The 23,203-nt window shown below is 44.1% G+C and overlaps 1 protein-coding gene across 2 annotated transcripts; it reads right to left on the bottom strand.

Moving 5' to 3' along the window:
• Positions 1–2,190: 2,190 nt before the first annotated feature.
• On the bottom strand, positions 2,191–22,969 carry LOC111975552 (zinc finger RNA-binding protein). Of its 2 annotated transcripts, none has more exons than XM_024003890.2 (19): positions 22,747–22,969; positions 17,014–17,272; positions 16,737–16,851; positions 16,259–16,477; positions 15,789–16,093; positions 14,925–15,110; positions 14,508–14,727; positions 14,197–14,351; positions 13,983–14,102; positions 11,850–12,031; positions 10,828–10,954; positions 10,452–10,660; positions 8,227–8,398; positions 6,882–7,056; positions 5,353–5,441; positions 5,008–5,103; positions 4,793–4,904; positions 4,389–4,486; positions 2,191–4,094 (listed from the first exon to the last, which is right to left on the bottom strand). In XM_024003890.2, the coding sequence occupies exons 1-19, from the start codon at positions 22,797–22,799 to the stop codon at positions 3,900–3,902; spliced, it is 3,087 nt and encodes a 1,028-aa protein (XP_023859658.1). In that variant the 5' UTR covers positions 22,800–22,969; the 3' UTR covers positions 2,191–3,899. The 2 variants fall into 2 exon arrangements, with proteins under 2 accessions (XP_023859658.1, XP_023859657.1); XM_024003889.2 differs by having other exon boundaries at positions 10,452–10,663; positions 22,747–22,966.
• Positions 22,970–23,203: the final 234 nt, after the last annotated feature.

The following is a 23,203-nucleotide window of genomic DNA, read 5'->3' as shown; positions in this document are numbered from 1 at the left end:
AGCGACAGGGTGATAGTGCCAGAAACTCTACGCCCAATGATTCTCTCTCGTATCCATGCAGGGCACTCAGAGGTCAAAGCCAGTCTCAGGAAAGCCAGAGACTCAGTATTCTGGACCAACATGACCCAAGAAATGAAACATTTTGTGGCTGTGTGCAGCATATGTAATGCTAATCTACCTAAGCAGCAAAAGGAAATGCTGCAGCCACATGACATACCAACACGTCCTTGGTCTAAAGTGGGAATGGATCTGTTCACAGTAAAGAACATTCCTTTTCTGATTTATAGTGAACTACTTTTCTGATTTTTGGGCGGTGGAGAAAGTGATTGACACAACAGTCGGTTGCATCATCAACTGTTGTAAGCAGCAGTTCAGCAGCTATGGCATACCTGACAGTGGTGTAGTTACAAATAATGGGTCCCAGTTCACGAGTCAAGACTTTGGTTTGTTTGCAAAAGTCTGGGAATTCCGTCATGTGACCTCATCACCATACCACAGTCAAAGTAATGGTAGGTCAGAGTCAGCAGACACATGACAAAGGCAATGCAGGAAGGCACAGATGTGTGGCAAGCCATTTTGGCGTGGAGAAATACTCCCGCCGAGGGCTTCGGCAGCAGTCCTGTACAGCACTTAATGTCTAGACGCACACGCTCTCTGTTGCCAACAACTCCCAAGCTCCTCGCACCAAAGGTCTTTGGGGATATTCAGGCACACAAACGTGCACGTCAGGACAAGTCAAAACATTACTATGACCAGCATGCAAAKAAATCTGCCTGTAATAAAACAAGGCCAAGCTGTCAAGAGTGCTCCTGTCACCTCACGCCAGGGATGCCACTTGGGAGTCTTGGCATATGCATAGGGCACATCAGCGCAAGGTCATATGACGTGGTAGTAAAGGGCCGAAAGTATGGAAGGAACCAGGAGGACATACGCCCAGTTCAGGAGAGCATAGGATACAGGAGGGCCAAATGAGAAAATCCTCTGGATGGTGTGGGCAGGACACATGAGGAGACGGGGAAGACCGTGCCTACACAATTTCAGGAGGCTGTGGGAGAGGACCTGAGGATCCCAGAGGTGCCCAATATGCTACCAGTGCGACAAGGGCTAATGTAAGACTGCCCCTGCGGTATGGGCACGTTGGACAATTTTTTTTTTTTTTTTAATTAAGTGTTGATAATGTAAATATGTATTTTCACTGTGGTATTAAAATGGTATGAAGTGCTCGAGCTAACTCAAAATTAAAAGGAAGATGTTAAGATAATGGTTATAATGCCAACCCAGAGATGGCACTAATGGGGCACCTATCTAGGATATATAAACAGGTGCATTATGAGTGTCTGATTAGGATTTTATACCTGAGTAAAGGATTATGCTTGAATTTTACCAAACTCAACGACGTGAGTTTTTCACATTAAAACAATAAGGTTGTGTGTACGTTAAGCAAATACTCATCTTCGAACATTAGGCAGCGCTTCAATGATTATTCACCACCTTGCCTGGAAACCCAACGTTGAATTGCATTGAATTGTAACGTTTGAATCAGGAAAGTTTCCCCTGGCTCTACAAGCCAGAATGTTGAATCAAATTATATTTTAACAGTTGTTAGTGCGGTTGGTCCTTTTGGCGGTAGAAATGTGAGACAATATATCCACAGGAAAGTATTACATCAACTTTTCAAAGCGCTGGTAGTGCATTTAGATTCCCATCACCTGAAACGTGCACGAGTTCGGCAAGTATGCATGTATCTTTATGCACATGCTTATGAAATCTGAACACACTACCAGCGCTTTGAAAAGTTGATGTAATTATATATGTGTGGATATATTGGTCTCACATTCCTACCGCCAAAAGGTCCATCCGCATGAACAACTGGTAAAATATGTTAAAATATAAATGTATTCAACATTCTGGCTTGTAGAGGTTGAGAGAACTTTCCTGATTCAAACACTCATTTCTGCCAGACGGAATTCAACTTCAGTTTTCCAGGCAGATCATCACCCATTTTAGCCCATCTCATCTGATTGCTGCACCCTTTATAGTCAATATACCAGAGGGGTGTGATAGGATACAATTGCTACTTTGTGGAAGCCCTGACCATTTTTTCAGTGGCATATGAATGGAAAAACATTTTACAAGGTGTGGAATGCAAGTTCTGTCAAAAATAATCAATTATTCACATAATCAGAAAAGTAGACCATGGGTTAAGTCTTTAATATTCATCCTTGGTATAAGGCTCCACTACAAAGAAATTAAAATATTACAGCAACGTTGACTCTCCTTTCAACAATACAAATTCAATTGCAACATCCTCCAAAGATAACAACAAAAGTTAAAACGGTGCTGCGCAGATGCTCTTTGTAAATAAAATCAATGAAAAGCACAATCCGCTTCTTACAAAACCTTAATGCACAAAGATACAGGATGTGAATAAGATCTTCAAAATGTTGCATGATCCAGTTTCAGTTCAAATGTTCCCCTTTTTAGAACCTTCAGTCCATAGATATGACGTTTCCTAGACACAAAACAATGCAGGCACAAGGAAGAAAGTCTAAAGACTATTATCCCTGGATTATTTCAGTAGATATCCATACTTTAGTTCTCGCTCAAGACATTTTCCCCCAGTAACACAAAAGACAGATTGTTAATAGGCAAGTTTACACGATAAATATATGGCTGCATATAATATCATGGTCATTTTATAAGTGCTTCATTCCCTCAGCATGCTAGACTTAGAGTGTGCAACATACTGTATGAGCTATCAGTCAACTCCTCTTAGACAAAACATTTTCTATTACCCAGTGATTCCCTTAAGTGTTTTGTTGTGCAAACACAACTTGTACAAAGCAGATTTTTTTTTCTTTCAGGTGTCCTGACAAATTTATAGGCATCTTTACAGACTATACGGAGTGCTTTTCAAAGAGCAATGTTTTCAAAGTGTTTTTCTTTACATTACAGCTTTATCATTGTAATTTGTCATTGCCTGCAATTTAGGCACAATGAACTGTACATTCTTAAAACATACTTTAATTTACCCATGTCTTTGTATTTAAAACCTCCTGAATAACAGGTCTTCACACCAGACCCATCAGCAAAACCCATCCTCATCTACAGAACTCATCTCAATTCATGCACCTAGATGAGGAACTCCTGCAGTCTTCGGTATATAATAAAACACTTGAACTAGCCTGTGCAGTATAGGATTAAAGCTAGTCTTCAATAAGAAAAGCAGGGAAAAAAGCAAAAAGAGCTTCGTTACAATGTAGGTATCCATGTAGGAGTACCTACAGTACATAGAAGACAATGGTAAGTAACAGTGGTTTGTACAGGTACTGAAAATGGGAGGGCTTCAGTAGCTGAGTGGGCAAATATTCTGGAAATGGAATGATGCAATCATTTAGCCTGGTTCCAGATCAGTTTGTGCTTTAGCAAACTCCTGACGATCGTTGACTCCTCTGACAATCGTTTTCATGCCATAAATACATGAAGAGGACTTGGCCTGAAGCACATACAGATCTGGGATCAGGCTATCAGTCATTAGCTCCTTAATCTCAGTCAGTCAGTGACGTTAAAGTCAATTTTCAGCACGATTTGAAGTACATCTACAGTATGTTACAGTACAGAATGCATGGGAGAGAATTACAGTAAATAATCTTTACCTTTCCCCTCCCGTTCTCTCCTCCCTTTAGGGGAGGCAGAAATGTTACGACTAAGTCAGTTATATTCATATAGATTTTGAGAATAAAAATAAACGTAAAGGATGTGACATTCTGCCAGTATAGACTACTAACCTGCTCTAGCCTGGGTGCCAGTCCGTTTCTGCATTACTCCCCTATCATTCTCATGCCAACATTAGAAGCAGAACCAGGCGGGCGCCCAGGCTAACACTTCTCTGGGAGAGATCAAGCATCCACCTCTTCTGCATCCACCTCTTCTGCATCCTCCTTCTTGTCTTTCTTTCCCTCCCCCTCTCCTTCTCCCGTCTCGCTTCCATCCCGTCTGCGCTTGCGGTTCCGAGCGCTGGCCTTGGACGCCGGCAGGGAGTCCATCCCCAGAACCTTGTGGATCTGACGGAACGCCAGCAGTCGCAGAGCATGCTGGAACCAGAGAGACGAGAGGAGAAGTGGATCAGTGGACTTCAAACACATTCCCTTCTCACACATATCAATGGGTGAAAATCAAACACGAATGGAGTGTAACCAGAGCTAACATAACTAAGGGGTTAAGTTAAGTGGATCTGTACCCATATAGTTTATCCATGATTTCTTTACAGAAATTTGTATTCAACGTCTTCTGTATGCCGCCCTGTTTCCCAGTCTAAGGTGGTAGACTTCCAAAAATTACTGTTGATTATGCCCAATCACATGGCGAGAGTGTGGTAGTGACAGTACCTGCGCGCTGGCAGTAATGTCTTCCCGGGCTTGCTTGGTCATACTCCCCAGAGCATCGGTTTGGGCTTTCTCACAGGGGTCCAGCAGCCCAGGACCGTCTGAGAGAAGGAACACAAATCACTCAAACTGCTATATATAGACTCCTGCTACATTATTTATATTGTTCCACTCACTGCTTACATACCACCACTCTGAACAACTTCTACTTCAAGAATGTAAAGTAACACTGCTAGCTATGTATACCGCTGACAAAGCACGCTGTACAGTTCAAAATGCAAGTTTCCCCTGAATAACCAGTAGGACGCACTAGAGAACAAAGGTGGGTCAAAACAACTGCAGTAAATGTGGAGTGATCCCACCCTGGCTAACTAATACTAACAAATAATACTGGTAAGCTCCCTCACCTGGCAGTAGGATGCCCGTGGCGATACACTCCAGGACCCTACGCATAGCTTCCCCTGGGCTGAGGGGCCCTGTGGCACTGCTGATGGCCTTCTCTACCAGCAGCTCCATAGCCTGAACACAGGGAGTTCAGACATACCACGTAAGACACAATTAAGAACTAACGTCAATTAGCTTCGTTAAATAAAAGCTGAACACAGAGACAGAACATCCTCACCCAGGCTGGCATCTTGCCCCAGGTTGGCACTCGCTGGCACAGATCACGTAACAGTCGAATGATGATCACACAGGACTGAAGACCGTTGGCACGAGCCTGTAGATACCACACACACACAGCTGTTACAGTGCACTGTTATACACAGACAAGCTATAACTACGGCCTGGAGATTTACCTAGGCCCTGTTTATGGACCATGTTAATGAAGATTCTGGGACTCAGTACTTAGGCGTTAGTCCCAGATCTGTTTGTGCGGTCTTGACAACTCCATTGCTGTCTTAGTCACGATCTGGGACTCGGGATACTTAGGAGTGAACATGTTTGCCATTGTACATATTCTCTTTACCTGGAACCACTTGGCATGTCTCAGAGCAGCTAGGTACTCCAGGCACTTCCTTCGGTTCAGAACATCAGGAGGGTCTTTCTCAGGCACCCCTACAGTAGGAGAGGAGGAACACACTGGCTCATTGATTACTGCTCTCACTCATATGACTGTGTCCATCAGAGCCACCTACAGTACTGTTTCACCCAGTTTCTCATGAGTTATGGGTAATAATAGAGAGATAATGAAAGTCAGGAGGAAATATAAAGTGATTGCATTGGATATGTTGAGTAACAAAATATGACAAACAGGGTAATTCAACTACTTTACCACTAATCCCTTCCATGGTAAGAAAATGTGCCAATAATGCATTCGATTTGGGAACTCAAGGAATTTTGATGTGGGACTTGTTAATGCATCCATTGCCATATCATGCTATTAATCAATAGACATATTGAAGTGAATAGACATATGGAATGCCAAATGGTAACTCCTTAGTCATTTAGAGCTGTAATTTCACAAGATAAGCTACAGTAGCACAATGGGGCTTTCCATGTTCCTAGAGACTGTTGTGGCAAGAGTCGTAGATGTTAGCGCCTCTGTTACAGGGGGGAATGCATGTACATACTGTATGTTTTGCCAAGGTCTGCTGATACAGGCGGACAAACTGATCAACAAACCCAAACAACAACTTAAGCAATGGGAAATATAAATGTTGAAACCTTTTCCAAGTACGGTATTTACAGTGATAGAAAAAGGGGAGATCAGCTCACATAGGTGAGGGAGTGTTTTGCTTCTCACAATGGTTCTACGAGTATGCCGCAATGCGACAGGGGTTTAACTGTATAGCAGACTAATCAATTCAACAATCCAGTCCCAACTTCAATAGAGACCATTGTGTGGGGATAGAATGACACTCCAACACCTTGTCAATCAATACTTTGATGATGCCGTTTCAGTTAACAGGGATGAGAGGTTTCATGGCACCTCTTAAAACCCCATTAGCAACTATTGACTAACTATTGATAAGGTGATAAATTGACATTAGCCTAGATGGAGATGAATATTAACAAAATTACATTTAAATTGATATCAAAAGTGATACAATTATTCCTGCATGTCATGTTAATAGAAGCACACTCATCCCTGGGCATTATCTTTGTATAGTTCATCACTTCCATTGTTTTTCTTGGTTTCACCTGGGCATGTGTCCATAGACACACGCACACACACACAAATGGCATAGAAAGGTCGGAGAGCCCTGCTTTAGATTTCCATATCGGACAAAGTAAAGTGGAAAACAGAGGGACTACTGGTACTGGAAATAATGGATAAATTAAAACAAGAGACAGAAATGAATGGGCGAGTCAATTCACTTCATACCTTCGAGGGCCGGGAGGGGAGAAACAAAAGTGTTATTCTACGATATCTACCACATTTGGATGAAAGTCTATGGGCTTGGTTAAAAGTCCCATTTCTTTTTCTTCTTTTTTTGAGTTTGAGCTTTGGAAGACACAGTGCATTTATTGGACTGAAAGCTTGGCTTCTCTAACCTTTCTCAGCCGCTTTGTCTCCTGCCTTTTCCTCCTTCTCAGGGGCAGGATCCTCCCTCATCAGCGGCGAAGTTAGAGAGATGGTGACCTGCATTTTTGGCTCCTTGCTCGAAAAAATCACGATGTTGGCTTCCTCAGGGTGAGCCTGTACCTCATACTGATCTTCAGAAAATGTCTGCCGGTTAAAAGGACACTTTGGATTACTCACTACAGGGGGGGTATCTTTTTGGCCTGGGGGGGGGGGTTCGTTTGATGGGGCACTGGATTAAATCTTAACTATGTATTTGGCCCTAGATATTCAAATAATTTCTCAATAGCTGCATTTAACTTAAAAAAATGCCCATTTATATCATCTTGTGGGAGTGGACAAATGCTTAAGAGACAGTAATTCGATTAACAGTTTTTTTTGTGGGGGGGGGGGGCTTCATGTAACCTTAGGGAAGTACATGTTTAACTATAGCCCCAGTCTCTGTAGGGTACAGGTGTCATGACTCATAACCAGGCAGTGGTACTAAAGATCAGTCAAAAGCACTTCTGATGAAAAACACTATTATACCAGAACTTCAGAGGAAGGAAATGCGACACACACACCACAGTCTAATATACAAATTTAATTTGGTATAAGACCTGGGTTCAAATAGTATTTGGTTTCTTTCAAATGCTTTGAACATTTAACTGAACCTGCTGGAGTGTCAGATGTGAAAATCCAGCAATCCTTTTTGTTGACTATTCCATTGTGCCAGACAAGCTCATTACGTAAAATCAGGCTAAAGCATTTGAAAGAAAACAAATACTATTTGAACCCAAGTCTTTTTGTTATAGGTTCTTTCCTTGACTGTTTCTTCTTGAATAGTCTTGATGCCCATCTGTAGGCTAAATGTTGTGACCACTGGTAAGGCACAGACTGGTATTGTGTCCCATCAGCACTAATCTTGGCGTCTCAGGCACCACAGATTCAAATACACGTTTCACTGTTCAGAGGATTGCAGGTTTAGGAACTGAGCTCTGCAATACAGACAGAGGGGAAACCGCTCTCCTTGAATCATTAATTATACAGAATTATCTTACAGTAAGTTCCTTTTCTAGTGTTGGTGCAGCCCTGATGACAACTTCATGACATGAAGTCAAAAGTTGTGGTTTGTCATTTGATTATGAAAATCAGACTTCCTCTTTTGACCAAATAGCATCAAAGACGATCGGGAAAAGTCCCTAACTGTTCCTTATAACGGTTGACGTGTTATTTTCTGGTGTATAATCCAACTGCATGTAGAAAACCACACCATCTCATACACAGTGGATCTCAAAAGATATGATTCCACTTAAGGGAAGCTGAGAATTGTCTTACCGTCAGTTCTTTGGGCAACTGCTCAGCGATGTCTTTCAGTAGAGAGAGGGTGGGCTTCTTGGCAGCCAGCAGGATGAGCTCCACGTTCCTGTCCCCGTGGAGCAGCAGGCCCTTGGCCAGAATGCCAACCCTCATCACCCCCTTCAGCATACGGGTCCCCTGTGTGTCAGGTCTACASACCAGGGATCAAGCAGGGATGGGTAAACAAAAATACACATCAGGCTACACGCTAAGGTTGGGCGATGTCTGGAATGACACATTGTCCTGTCCAAACATCGTTGATATACGATTGTATCGTCTATTGCATCGCATTGCTCAAAGAGGAGTCAATTGGCGGGAAGAACCCAATATAAAAAAGACATTGCTAGGCCTAAACAGTGTTAGATCTAGTTATTTTTTAGTCTAGGCTGCATGATTTTCAAATTGGTAGGGCTATGATTCATATTAGCCTACCTTTTAAAAACMAATATTATAGCCGTATCAAGTGTAGGCTAATTGGTTATTTCATCTTGATAAGTGCATTTGCAACATTCTTTCTTCCATTAGGCTACTTTCCAACGGGTTTGACTGTAAAAAAAAAAAGTATGTGATGGCATTTCACTATAGTTTAGCCTGCCTTACGCTAAATCAGAAAACCTTTTGCTTACTTGGAGGGAATGAAAAGCACGTCTTCGCCTGTTTGGCGGTTCTTTGGTTTTAGGCCGAATGATAAAAGGTGAGCCAGCAGACCTGACCGAAGTCACTTGAAGCATATGCAAAAAGATTATCAGGGCAAAGTATGGCGCGACTACAAACCTCTGTCAACATTTACAAGTCCATCCTCCTACTGAGTTTGCTACTCTTGGACAGAGAAAGTGAACATGTTCCTTGCCAGAAACCTTTAGGTAGGCCGTAGACATGGTTAAAACAACTAGACCTAATGGTTCCTCATTGCACTTCATTCAATTTTCAATGCCTATATTCAAAGCTGAAAGAATTATAGGATGAGCTAAAATATTCTGTCAAACCTTGAAAGACTTGTTTGTTTGCACTAATTTAGGTAATTTTTTAAATTTGTATTTTTGTCTACTTTATTTTGAAACTTGTAGGCTTATATTTAGGATTTGTACAGTTCAGTAGGCAAAAGGCATATACTAATAGGCCTATTCATTTTTAGCATAAGCCAATGTTTATTTAAGTGTTATAAAGAATGTTATAGGTAAATCATTTATTTGATCTGATTGTTGACTTTTATTTTATAATAAATGCACAATCTGTAAGCTATTTGAAACACACTTTTGTTCCAGCTTATTGAAAGTGCTGCTGCGGGAGCTTATGGCCAATTGCCCGTTACACAATTCAAGGACAGTAACAAAGACTTCAACAATATTATACATATTCGTTAATACGTTTAAACTTCTCAAAGTACCTTTCACTGCTACTTTTACTGACAATAGCCTGTGTGTAGGCCTATATTATTGGCTTTTTGGTTTGCAAGGAGGGATTTTCCGACGGCAAAGTTGATTTTGTCTATACTTTAGTCAAGTAAAACAGAAAAGTACCAGGTTTGTTTAAACTTCCTATTCGATTGGTTCAACTTGCAATGTTTTGTTCTCCCTCTCATTATTACTATATTATGTTTCTATTTAGGATATTGGCAAACAACTTTGAGATGGAACTCCGTTAGACCTATAGATTCATTTGATGGTTGATATTGAAAGAGTAGGCTAGTATGCTTATGCCAACAACTCACATTTTAATTGAATGGGAAAATGGGGAGAAAGAGAGAAATCAAGATTTTTTWAAAATAAGCCAGATAACAGAGTGCCCACTGCAAAAGGCCCATGATCATCCGACAGAGAGGGGGGAAAAAACAGACCTTACCTGACATTTTTGCGCAGCTTTGGTGCTCTCCGCTCTTTCTACAATCTACATTGTTCTCTTGCATTTTGTGAATAGTCTAACTACCACATATGTATTGAACTGTATTGGGCGATGGCAAATAGGAAATAGGCCATGTTGTCCTGCAGTGTGCTCTCACAGACCCCGGAGGAGCAGACAAACTCAAATATAAAAAAACATGTTTGTGTGACATCACGATGGCTGTCAAACATCGTCGATAGACAATGCAATCCTGAAAGCTCCCCGCAACCCTACTACACGCCGATGGCCCACACCAGGAGGGAACAGCATTACAGAACATTACAATAGAAAGGTGTGCACTAGTACAGACCCATACAGCTTACCCTTTCTCGCCAGCATCAGCCTCTGTATCAGTCTTAGGAGCAGCAGCGGGGGGCTCTTTCTCCAGCAGGGAGTCAGACACCAGTTTGAGGGCTCGCTCAGAGTGGGACACAATCCTCTGCACCGCCTGCAGCTCCTCCTCCACAGGGTAGACGGTGGAGTGTTTGGCCATGATGTGGCGGTCGTCTGGGGAGTCCGGCCGACGCACAGGCTGCTAAMGGGAGAAGAGAAGAGCTGAATAGAACCAGGTTCTCTCTACAACAAAACACTTCTGGAAACAAACTGAAAAGCTAAATACATCAATCCTGGTTGCACCAGATTTTCCTCAAGGGATCAAGTTCACGTAGACCGAACATTGATTGAATCATTGATTCTCACCAGTAGGGGTGGCACTGGCATGCCAGGCCGGCTCATGAGTGGAGGGGGGGGCATCCTGCGTCTCTGCTCCCCCCAGTAAAGCTGCTCCTCCTCCATCCTCCTCCAGTACATGTCCTCCTCATAGCGCCTGGCAGAGGAGACAAATACAGCACAGGATTATTAAATATTCAGACTGGGTAGATTTTTCTGCTGAGTTACCCGTCTGTTAGGTGAAAATGCTGATCAGGAGTTAGAAGACTTCTTTGAGACTGTTGAAAGGTATTTGGCCAGATTATGCAGGGGGATTCAAGAGTTCTCATCACTTAAGATGTTGCAGGCATTCTATATTAAGATATTAGGAGGAATTGTAATGAAAAGGGGAACAGGCGTAATAAGAGGAACATTTCTCTATTAATGACAAAGTTAGAGGAATCCTCTTTGTGGTTTAACCATACTGTGAGAGCATGGGTTTCAGAACTATATGGGTTGTGGACCCAGCAGCAGGGTTCCCCTGGTCTGCCTTCATCTGAAATCATCTCCAAGAAAAAATAACTATAGGGAGAAGTTGCCCCTAAGCACTGCTCAGACCTTAAGAGATTTTGGCAAATAAGCCCCTTTTCAGATGAGCTTCTCTCGTGCAGTTTAAAAGGAAGTTAAAGGTAGTTTCGCAAGCCATCGCTAACGAGCATTAGCGCAATGACTAAGTCTATAAGTATAGCTACGATGTGCAATGACTGGAAGTCCACAGGTACAGCTGTACATGCTAGTTAGCAATTTCAATAACACTAGTTAGCAACTCCCTTCAAACTGCACGCAGAGAGATAAAAATGGTATCCATCTGACTTTGGGTAAGTAGAAAAGGGCTTAATTGCCAAAATCTCGCACTATCCGTTTAACCCCAAATGGATGACACTAGGATTTTGGGGTGAGTAAGCTTGATCCTAGATCTATGCCGAAGCAAGGGCTCTGACCTCATCTCTGTGTGCCAGCTGCTGTCTGTCTCTGACATCATCCCTGTGTGCCAGCTGCTGTCTGGCTCTCACCTCATCTCTGTGTGCCAGCTGCTGTCTGGCTCCGACCTCATCTCCAAGTGCCAGCGCTGCTCATCATCCCTCTGTCTCTTCAGCACAGCCTTCTGTTTCTGTTTCCTAAGTTTGCCCTCCTGCAGTTTCCTGGCCCGGTTACTGGGCTTGATCTCCACCGGCAGCTCTGGGTTCACCTTCTTCTACAGGAGGGGGAATGAAGGGATAGTAACAATGTCAAGAGCTGTCATTCATACAGTAGCAGTCAAAAGTTTGGACACACCTACTCATTACGGGGTTTTTCTTTATTTTTACTATTTTCTAAATTATAGAATAATAGTGAAGACATCAAAACTATGAACACATATTGAATCATGTAGTGTTCAAAAAATCTAAAAAGTGAAACAAATCAAATATATATTTTTATATTTCAGATTCTTCAAAGTAGCCACCCTTTGCCTTGATGACAGCTTTGCACACTCTTGGAATTCTCTCAACCAGCTTCATGAAGTAGTCACCTGGAATGCATTTCAATTAACAGGTGAGCCTTCTTAAAAGTTAATTTGTGGAATTTCTTAACTTCTTAATGCGCTTGAGCCAATAAGTTGTGTTGTGACAAGGTAGGGGGGTATACAGAAGATAGCCCTATTTGGTAAAAGACCAAGTCCATATTACGGCAAGAACAGCTCAAATAAGCAAAGAGAAATGACAGTCCATCATTACTTTAAGACATGAAGGTCAGTCAATACGGAAAATGTAAAGAATTTTGAAAATTCTTCAAGTGCAATCGCCAAAACCAAGCGCTATGATGAAACTGGCTCTCATGAGGACCGCCACAGGAAAGGAAGACCCACAGTTACCTCTGCTGCAGCGCATAAGTTCATTAGCGTTACCAGCCACAGAAATTGCAGCCCAAACAAACGCTCCACAGAGTTCAAGTAACAGATATCTCAACATCAATTGCTCAGAGGAGACTACGTAAATCAGGCCTTCATGGTCGAATTGCTGCAAAGAAACCACTACTAAAGGACCCCAATAAGAAGAGACTTACTTGGGCCAAGAAACACGAGTAATGGACATTAGACCAATGGAAATCTGTCCTTTGGTCTTTAGTCCAAATTGGAGATTTTTGGTTCCGCCGTGTCTTTGTGAGACGTGGTGTGGGTGAACGGATGATCTTCGCATGTGTGTTTCCCACCGTAAAGCATGGAGGTGGTGGTGTTATGGTGCTTTGCTGGTGACACTGTCTGTGATTTTCTTAGAATTCAAGGCACACTTAACCAGCATCGCTACCACAGCATTCTGCAGCGATACGCCATCCCATCTGGTTTGCGCTTAGTGGGACTATCATTTGTTTATTAACAGGCCTCCAGACTGTGTTAGGGCTATTTGACCAAGAAGGAGAGTGATGGAGTGCTGCATCAGATGAACTGGCCTCCACAATCCCCCGACCTGAACCAAATTGAGATGGTTTGGGATGAGTCGGACCGCAGAGTAAAGGAAAAGCAGCCAACAAGTGCTCAGCATATGTGGGAACTCCTTCAAGACTGTTGGAAAAGCATTCCAGGTGAAGCTGGTTGAGAGAATGCCAAGAGTGTGCAAAGCTGTTATCAAGCCAAAGGGTGGCTTTTTGAAGAATCTCAAATATAAAACATATTTGTTTAACCCTTTTTTGGTTACTACATGATTCCATATGTGTTATTTCATAGTTTTGATGTCTTCAGTATTATTCTACAATGTAAAAAATAAAGAAAAACCCTTGAATAAGTAGGTGCCCAAACTTTTGACTGGTACTGTATAGTCACACATTGTCACACACCTAGCGAGTAGCAGGCTCTCAAACTGAGAAGTATGCATATAGCCGTCATGCAAATAWATTATAATTTGATGTAAATGACATTCAACTGATGGCCAAATGACAAGGGGGCTACAGGACATTGCAAGCAATTTCTCCATCCTGCCTAAACAAAGTCTGCTACCTAGTGGCGATAGTTTTGCTGTGACTTGACATATGCTTGTACAACAGGTCAAAGTGTTCAATGCTTATGTTACAGTCAATTAATTTTGCCAGTACAATAAGTGCATTGTAGTACGTAGCGGTTAGCTCTAAAAACACCTTGCACAAATGTTTCGCTATATGATGCACTTCCTTACCTTGTACTGCAGCCGGTGCCTGCGTCCCTTTAGGTGCATGTCTTTAGCGTTGGGGTCATTGAAACTGCATTCACAGAGTTTACAGTGGAAGCGAATCACCTTCCCATCATCATTACGCACCTTCCCATCATCAAAATGGAAACTTGCATTAGAACATACCATAACCTTCGCATATTTTACAAATGATTAGTGAATCAAGAAAAACAACTCCTACCTCCTCCACATAGTCATGTCCCACAGGCTGGACGTCTCCCTGCCCCCCCACTCCTTCCCCATCCTCATCGTCACTCGTGGTCTCGCTCTTAGAAGCGGTTGCCAACTGATGGTCCTCATCCACCTTGGCTGATGGAGGGGTGGCCGGCTTGTTGGCTGTCAAGAYGAAGGCCAAATATTAGTAAGGTGCAATTTAGAAGTGTAGTTTGAGTCCAAAATTACTGCTTCAATTACCCATCATTGGATTAATCTGTCAGCACAGATAATATCATAATCCCAACTACTAAACACAGATTTTTTGGGAAGATTTACCAAGAAGGGTTATTTTGGGTGTGATTGGCTTCTTCACAGGTGCTGGGGCCTTGACGGCGTTTACCACCACCGGTTTGGGTGGCGCTGAAGGGGCAGCTGACGTGACGACAATAGGGGTCGTCTTCCCAGCGGTCGATGTTGAGATAATCGGAGCATTGTTCACTAAAATGGGTTCAGTTGACGGTATAGGTTTGCCTAGTTTGGTGTGGAGCTTCACCACCTATACAGGGTTAAGGAGAGAAATAACACAAACCACTGAGCTGGGATATCACATAAATACCTGATTAAAAGTGGTACACTAACAATACACCAACAACTATCACAGAGCTGATCTAGACAAATTAACTAGCTAAACAGTGCTTCAATTAGATAGCTAGCTGCCTGATGTTTCTCTTCCTGTCAGTGCAGCTGTGCTACCTTCTGGTGCTTGGCCCCTCGGATATGGGCAGCGTACGCGTCTACGCCAGTGCAGGCAACGTCACATAGTTCACAGCGCAGTTGGGTCTGAATCCCCCGGGGCCCGTTGCTCCCCACCACGCTGCCAGATTTCAGAGCAGCCTCCTTCTTCTTGTGCTTCTGGCCCTCGAGGTGTTCCCGGTACGTCTGCAGAGAAAACCATTCAACAACAGTTAATTCAACATACCTATAAAAACAAACCTGCAAAAAACATTGAATGTCAACCCTGTGTTTCTACAGTATGTCTCATCTTAGGCACATTACATGTTTAACTGTTCTGCCTGCGGCTATGGAACCCTGACCTGTTCACCGGACGTGCTACCTTGTCCCGGACCTGCTGTTTTCGACTCTCTCGATCTACCGCACCTGCTGTCTCTAACTCTGAACTGACAAGTACTCCTGAGGTGCTGACCTGTTGCACCCTCTACAACCACTGTGATTAATATTATTTGACCCTGCTGGTCATCTATGAACGTTTGAACATCTTGCCCATGTTCTGTTATAATCTCCACCCGGCACAGCCAGAAGAGGACTGGCCACCCCTCAGACCCTGGTTCCCTTAAAGGTTTTTTCCTAGGTTCCTGCCTTTTTAGGGAGTTTTTCCTAGCCACTGTGCTTCTACATCTGCATTGCTTGCTGTTTGGGGTTTTAGGCTGGGTTTCTGTATAGCACTTTGTGACATCAGCTGATGTAAAAAGGGCTTTATAAATACATTTGATTGATGTTAAAATACTGTACATTAGGTTAACTCTGTAGTCGTTATGTCCGTTGCCAACAAATGACCTGTCCCTCTCATAACGCATCACCCACACAGTTCACCACTACCTGCGGGCCAGCACAACTGATCTTGCAGATGTCACAGTAGTGCAGCTGGGGCTGCTTGGGTGGCCCTTTGGGCTTCTGCAGCCTGTTCTGGTGGAACATGGGCTTCTTGTAGGCGTTGACTGTGGGAGCGGTCACCATGTTGCTACCCGCGTTGCTCCAGGAGGAGCTGGTGAGCTGTTTGTGAGGCAGCTGCATGGACGGCTGGGGCTGCTGGGGTGGCGGCTGGGGAGCGGGCAGCTGTGCAGGCTGGTAGTAGGAGGGGGTGGAAGTGTAGCCACTCGAGTCATAAGTAGAGTAGCTGATGCCTAAGGTGAGAGATGGAGAGTTGAGACAGGGCAGAAGGGGGTCACACAGTAAAAACACATATGCTGTGACAAATATGCAAGCTGGGCTTGCTTGAATTTCACAAGGGTTGATCCTGGCGCTAAATGTGGAGCTCTGGGAGTGTGGGAAGAAGCTCTCTCTCTTACCCGAGTAGGAGGTCGCAGCTGTGGAGTTGAAGGAGGAGCAAGGGGTGTAAGACGAGATGGGAGTTGGAGGCTGCTGAACACTGGTGGACACTGGGTAGATGTTATAGCTGGTGGACACTGAGCTAGCGGGGGCCAGAGGCTTTAAAGCTGTGACCTGCCTCTGTGGTGGAGGGGGCTGGCTGTACACCGTGCTGACTGGACTGTAGCCACTCTTCACACCTACAGGGAAGAAAAAGAGATCATCACTGTGTTGTTTAACAGGCTTGGCTCCAGTTACATGACATTCAATACACAGGCTTTTGCAGTATACCAGCAGCCAAGTTCTTTTGCACAATAGTATGTTCTCATGAATAGTGTATAAAACAATGTATTGTCACATTCAGAGAGAACCTTTCAAATGAATCGGTGGCTTTTGCATTGCAGCGTTATGATTGTCCATGTGTCAATATGCATGGGAATAAGGTTGGCAATGACTCACCTGTCTGGTAGTAAGCTTCTGTTGGGGTCCGCTGGGCTGGAGCTATACTTGTCTGGTAGTACTGCTTAGTCTCATAACTAGTGACTGCAGGTGGTCGTCCGTAACTGTAGTTATCCTGAAAGGTTGTTTTACAGAGTAAACATGAATAGCAAAAAGTGTATTGTTCAAGTCACAATCTAAAACTCTCCCCAGGTACTTGCATTTATATACAATAGCTAATAGATAAAACACGATGACAGCACACAACGGGATGCTAAAGAACGGAAATGGGACTGACCGTTTCGGTGTATACCGGTAGCTGGTACGCCTGTGGGGTGGTGGTAGGTTGGGGCGTAGGGTCCGGCTGCCGATAGCCATAGTCTGGGGGGGCAGGGTGGGTCTGGTAGGCCGCCAGGTAGGGTGCAGAGGCGACGGGCCTGGCTGCTTGTGCAGGGGCAGGGGCATAAGAGGCGGTCACTGCATGGGCCACGGCAGGGGCCGGCTGAACACTGTAGCTGGCTGTGGTGGGGTGGGCAAAGGCCGGTGGAGGCTGAACGCTGTGGTGACAGAGACAAGATGGAGTAGTTGGAGTGAAGAATGAGGCACATTGGAAACGGAAAATGCTGTCAATACTAAGTGACTCACTGACATTTATGAAGCCCATCTCTAAATGGTAAGTGTGTAGTCTGAGTACTGTACATTTACAGTACTGTAACTGCTATTTCCTGTATTCAAAATATATATTTTTCCCGTCAAACACTGTTGCCTACCGGGGCCTCCCGAGTGGCGCAGTGGTCTAAGGCACTGCATCGCAGTGTTAGCTGTGCCACCAGAGACTCTGGGTTCAAGCCCAGGCTCTGTCGCAGCCGGCCGCGACCGGGAGGCCCATGGGGCGGTGCACAATTAGCCCAGCGTCGTCCGGGTTAGGGAGGGTTTGGCCGGCAGGGATATCCTTGTCTCATCGCGAACTAGCAACTCCTGTGGCGGGCCGGGCGCAGTGCACGCTAACCAGGTCGCTAGGTGTACGGTGTTTCCTCCGACACTGTCGCATGGCTCTCGACCTTCGCCTCTCCCGAGCCCATGCGGGAGTTGTAGCGATGAGACAAGACAGTAACTACTAACAATTGGATACCACGAAATTGGGTATCCAATTTTTGAGAAAAAGGGGGTTAAAAAATATATATATATTTTTTTTTAAACACTGTTGCCTACCGAACATGAACATTTCATAATGTAGATTTAAAAACTTGTAGAAGAGTTAGAAGCTAGCATCTTCAATCAAAAGATAACATTTACAAACAGCATCAACTGTGGCTGTCTATTAAACATGATCATGCATATACCTACAGCGTGCCACCTGTTTTTAAACAATGCCACCTGTTTTTAGACATTGTTGAGCCTCCTATTTAGGATGAGGATGAGTCCTGAAATAACTCATCACCTACAATACAGAAAATACTGTGCAGACTARGATACTCTACATGAAATCAATTTCCTGCAGAATATGCAATGCCAAAAGGATGACCTCGCAAACATAAAGCAACAGCCTTAGCATCACAATCCATGCTAATGATGATAACAGCCTTCCCAACACAGGTGTTCTAAAATCATCTGTGTCAGCATTGTCTGGAATAACCCAGCTTTGTTTCATGTGGTAAAAGGACAAAAATGTTATGGATTATAGGGAGAATAAGCACCCAAATTAAAGCTGAGAAAATGTTTAGGCTGTTCCTCACACTGTAGTGTACTGGTACACAACTACACACAAGGCAAACAATGCAAAGAAAGCAATGTTTCTATAAAAGTAGAGTGCAATGACATCCACAGTCAGGTGGGCCTATGTAATGATCCCGATTTATGCACAAAAATATTGTAATCAACATCGGCCACAGCTGCTGCTGTTGATGCACCACCAGTTCAGAGGCATCAACTGAGACTGAGAGCTGTCACTCAAATCAATAATAGGCTTACAGCAGATGCAGCAGATGAGCTGGCAACTAGTAGCTCTAGGCTGCCATGTAAACATCAGGGAATAGTGTTAAAAATGTATGGTGGTGACGGTTAAAAATAAAGTATTCCGACTGTGAAATAGGTTGGCAACATATTTCTAGGGTGCAGTTTGAGTTTGAAGCGGCAAAGGATCCACCCTCTGGAATGCAAGGGTTATTGATCTGGTTGGCTGATAACACATTTGACATCTTAGTCATTTAGCAGACGTTCTTATCCAGAGTGCCTTACAGTTGTGAGTGCATTCATTTCATAAAATGTTTTTCTAATTACTGGTCCTTGTGGGAATCGAACCCACAGCCATGACGTTGCAAGCGGCATGCTCTACCAACTGAGCCACATGAAACATTATAGGCAAAACGAATATTATTCATTGTTACGGCTGCCAGGTTCACTTGACATGACTCTCTATGGATATTATAATGACAGTACACAGACACTGACATTAGGCAACAATTATTTATTTAGCAAGTAAAGTTAGCAAGAAGCTAGCTAACAAACGTGTCATTTTATCATGGGGCAGCTCCTCCCCAAAAAAACCTTAACCGGAGGCTAGTGAAGAAGGACGAATTTTGGAATGTTCACATTTAAGCATTTAGCAGACGCTCTTATCCAGAGTGACTTACAGTTAGTGCATTCATCTTAAGATACTGTAGCTAGGTGGGACAACCACATATCAGTTATAGTAAGTACATTATTCAGAAAAGTCATGGCTACGAGGGAAATTAGTCAAGTGCGGGTGCTAGTTCAAGAGAGGCTGCAGCGTTCTGGATAAGTTGGTGGCACAAGCAGGGAGCCCAGCCAACAGCGAGTTATAGTAGTCCAGACGGTAGAGGACAAGTGCCTGGATTAGGACCTGCGCTGCTTCCTGTGTGAGGTAGGATCGTACTCTACTGATGTTGTAGAGGATGAACCTGCAGGAGCAAGTCGCCGCTTTCATGTATGCAGAGAACGACAGGGTGTCGTCCAGGGTCACGCCAAGGTTCTTTGCACTCTYGGAGGGGCACACCGTGGAGTAGTCAACCATGATGGTGAGGTCTTGGAGCAGGCAGGCCTTCACGGGAGGAAAAGCAGCTCCCTCTTGTCGAGGTTGAGCTTGTGGGCCGACATCCAAGCGGAGATATCAGCCAGGCACGCAGACATGCGTCTCGCCACCTGGGTGTTAGAAGAGGGGAAGGACAAAAGTAAATTCAGTGTCATCCACATAGCAATGATAGAAGAGACCATGTGATGATATGACAGAGCTGAGTAACTTGGTGTATAGAGAGAAGAGGAGGGCCTAGAACCAAGCCATGGGGGACACCAGTACTGAGTGTACATGGTGCAGACACAGATCCTCTCCACGTCACCAGGAAGGAGCGGCCTGCCAGATAGGATGCAATCCAAGAGTGTGCAGAGCCCGAGACGCCCAGCCCTGAGAGGGTGGAGAGGAGGATCTGATGGTTCACGGTGTCAACGGCAGTGGATTCTACGACAGGGGTACTGAAGTACTATTTGAGAAGGTCCAGTCACAAATTTCATAGGTGGCACAGGTCCGGATAAATAATGTAACTTATCGGCGTAGTAACAAACCCCCACCTCACAACCCATGCGACCCCAAACTGTTCACACCCCTCGTTATAGTTTGTAGTTTTGTAGTTTTAAAGCAAATTTCCTGCAATTCTACAGATTGAGGCAGAGATTTTAAGGGCCGTTTTAAAGCTAATTTCATGCAATTCAACACATTCTTCCATGTCTTGTTTGTTTATATGGGCCGAAGCCCGACCGAGTAAAAAATTGAATTATTTTTGATTGTATTTTTATTTATTTTCCCTCTTGGGACCTGCGGTCCGTATTGACCCCATTCTGGATTCGGATCTGGTCCACCAGTTGAGTATGGGGGATCTAGGAGGATGAGAACAGAGGAGAGAGAGTCAGCTTTGGCAGTGCGGAAAAGCCTCCTTGACACAGAGAAGTCTTGGTTGAGTGACCCGTCTTGAAGCCTCACTGGTTAAGGCCAAGAAGATCATTCTGAGAGATATAGCGACAGAGTTGGTCAGAGACAGGTGGAAAAGAGTTCCCTAGGGAGTGAAAGGAGAGGAGGGAGTGAAAGGATGATATGCCCTCTGGAAGTTTAGTTCTCCTTCATTTTCACTCTGCTGCCCGCAGCCCTGTTCTGTGAGCTCGCAATGAGTCACTCAGCTACAGAGCAAGAGGGGAGGGCCAAGCCGGAAAGGGGACAGTGCGAGTCATAGGATGTAGAAAGGAAGGATAGTAGGGTCGAAGAGGCAGAATCAGGAGACAGGAGGGAGAAGGATTTAGCAGAGAGAAAGCGAAGATTGCGATTGCGTATGACCATTTCGGTAGGGGCTGAGTGGCTATGGTTGGAAGAGAGGGAGACAGAAAAGGAAACAAAGTGATCAGAGACCTGGATGGGGTTTATAGTGAGATTAGTAGGTGAGCAGCCTCCTAGAAAAGATGAGGTCAAGCGTATTGCCTGCCCTGTGAGTGGGAGGGGACTGGGAAAGGGTGAGGTTAAAAGCGGCAAGGAGGGGAAAGAGAAAGTTGGAAAGAAATGCATCGAAGGCAGACGTCGGGAGATTGAAGTCACCCAGTACGAAGAGTGGTTAGCCATCTAGAAATTAGCTTATCAAGTTGTCAAGCTCATTAAGGAACTCTAAGGGCACCTGTTGGGCAATAGATGACAATGTAAAGCTTGAGTGGACAAGTGACAGTATGGAATTCAAATGATGAGATGGACAGGTGAGTGAGGCAGGAAAAAATAGAAAATCGCTACTTAGGAAAAATMAGCAGTCCTGTGCCACCACCGCGGCAACGAGATACTCTCGCAGTATGAGAGAAAATGTAGTCAGATGTAGAGCAGCAGTGTTCTCTGTGGTAACTCATATCTCCGTCAGGGCCAAAAAGTCTAGGGACTGAAGGGCAGCATAGGCTGAGCAGGGTACACTAAATTAGAAGGGTTGCAGCCAACGGGTGGGGAGCGTCTGTAAAGCCTACAGGTAGAGGAGCAAACTGGGATAGAACACACACACAGTTGCTAAAATGACATCTGAAAATAACTACGTAAGATACTCAAGTGAGAGAGGTGTGGAGCCTTCCGCTCTTTCCTTCCTCAAATAACTCGGCAGAGCCATTTTTGTTTCAGACCACAACAGTCACAAATTGCCCTGCCCCTTAATCATGGTTGATGTGTCAACAATCATCTGCAAGTTATGAGCAGTCAGCAGTTCACACACCAAGTGGCTACTGGGAAGAAGGGCAGCACTTAAAGTAGATGGCCCTAGTTAGCAAAAAGACAGTATTAGACAACAAATTAAGACAAACAATTATACTTATCACTCCTGGAGATATCAGGAGTCCTCTAGTTATGTAAATATGTTAGAACAAAACAACCCTTTACATTTAGAACAAGGAATCATGTTGGCTCTATTCATAGCATTTCTATCTACAACTGAACGGCGTAAAGATTTAGCATATTCGCCCAAATTGTGACTGCTAGTTTGAAGCTGACCAGGGGCATATTCATTATGGCGATTTTGTTGCTAAACGTTTCTTAAACGGAACGGGGAGGGAACTATCTATCTGAATTTGTCCAATAATAGAAACTTTAGTTTTCGTTGCAAAACGCAACTGTTTGGACTAATGACTACACCTCTGGACCTCAATTTAACTAATTCGTGTGCCCCTACCGCTAGGAAAAAAGCTAACTAGCGAGCCATTTTACTACACAAATATCAAGCTAGCTACAGTAGCTAGTTAATAATCTTTGCAAAACGATTGAGAGTTTTAGGTTTCATCACATTCCAAGTGCGAAGCTCTCCCTAGCCGGGCAAGAATGGAACCTGCTTTGATGCCTAACAGTAACGTTAGCTAGCTAACTAATCTGGCTAGCATATCCATTGCACTCCCAAGGCCTCGAGCTAGCAATATCGCACCAGCAATGAGGCGTTTGGAGGCATACTCGTCGCAACAAGACGACTCGGGATGAGTGCATGCTACCCATAGCCAGAAGCTATGTAATTACCTGTACTGCGGACCGGCACCGTGAGTGAACCCATAATAATTGCTTGCAGCCATCTTGGCATCTACTGTAACCGGACCACCAGACGGGATCCGCTATCTGTCACGTGTCCGTCAGGTACCATTCGCGCGCACGCTTGGATATTTAACCACATACACGTCACAGGGGCTATAAAACTGAAACATCCGTCCAATGTTTCTCACCACCAAATGTGGTAGTGAGAGCAAGTCTAGTAGTGGGAGAGGATGGAACTAGGTGAAACTGGGCCAACATTCTGCAAATGTTATCATTGATGAAACATCGGATCAAAAAATATATGTTACAAAAACTAGAATATGTTACGAACACAGTAAACAAAGTTTAGTAGACTTCACGCTTTGCCAAAGTCGCGTTGTTAAGAATGAATGCAAGGTTGAGTGAGTTTGTGCACACGCGCACTAAAGAGTAGGCGTTCCCTACC

This window comes from Salvelinus sp. IW2-2015, linkage group LG16, assembly GCF_002910315.2.
Source record: "Salvelinus sp. IW2-2015 linkage group LG16, ASM291031v2, whole genome shotgun sequence".
Lineage (NCBI taxonomy): Eukaryota > Metazoa > Chordata > Actinopteri > Salmoniformes > Salmonidae > Salvelinus > Salvelinus sp. IW2-2015.
The sequence above is the reverse complement of the archived record's forward strand: the minus strand, read 5'-3'. Positions and strand labels throughout refer to the sequence as shown.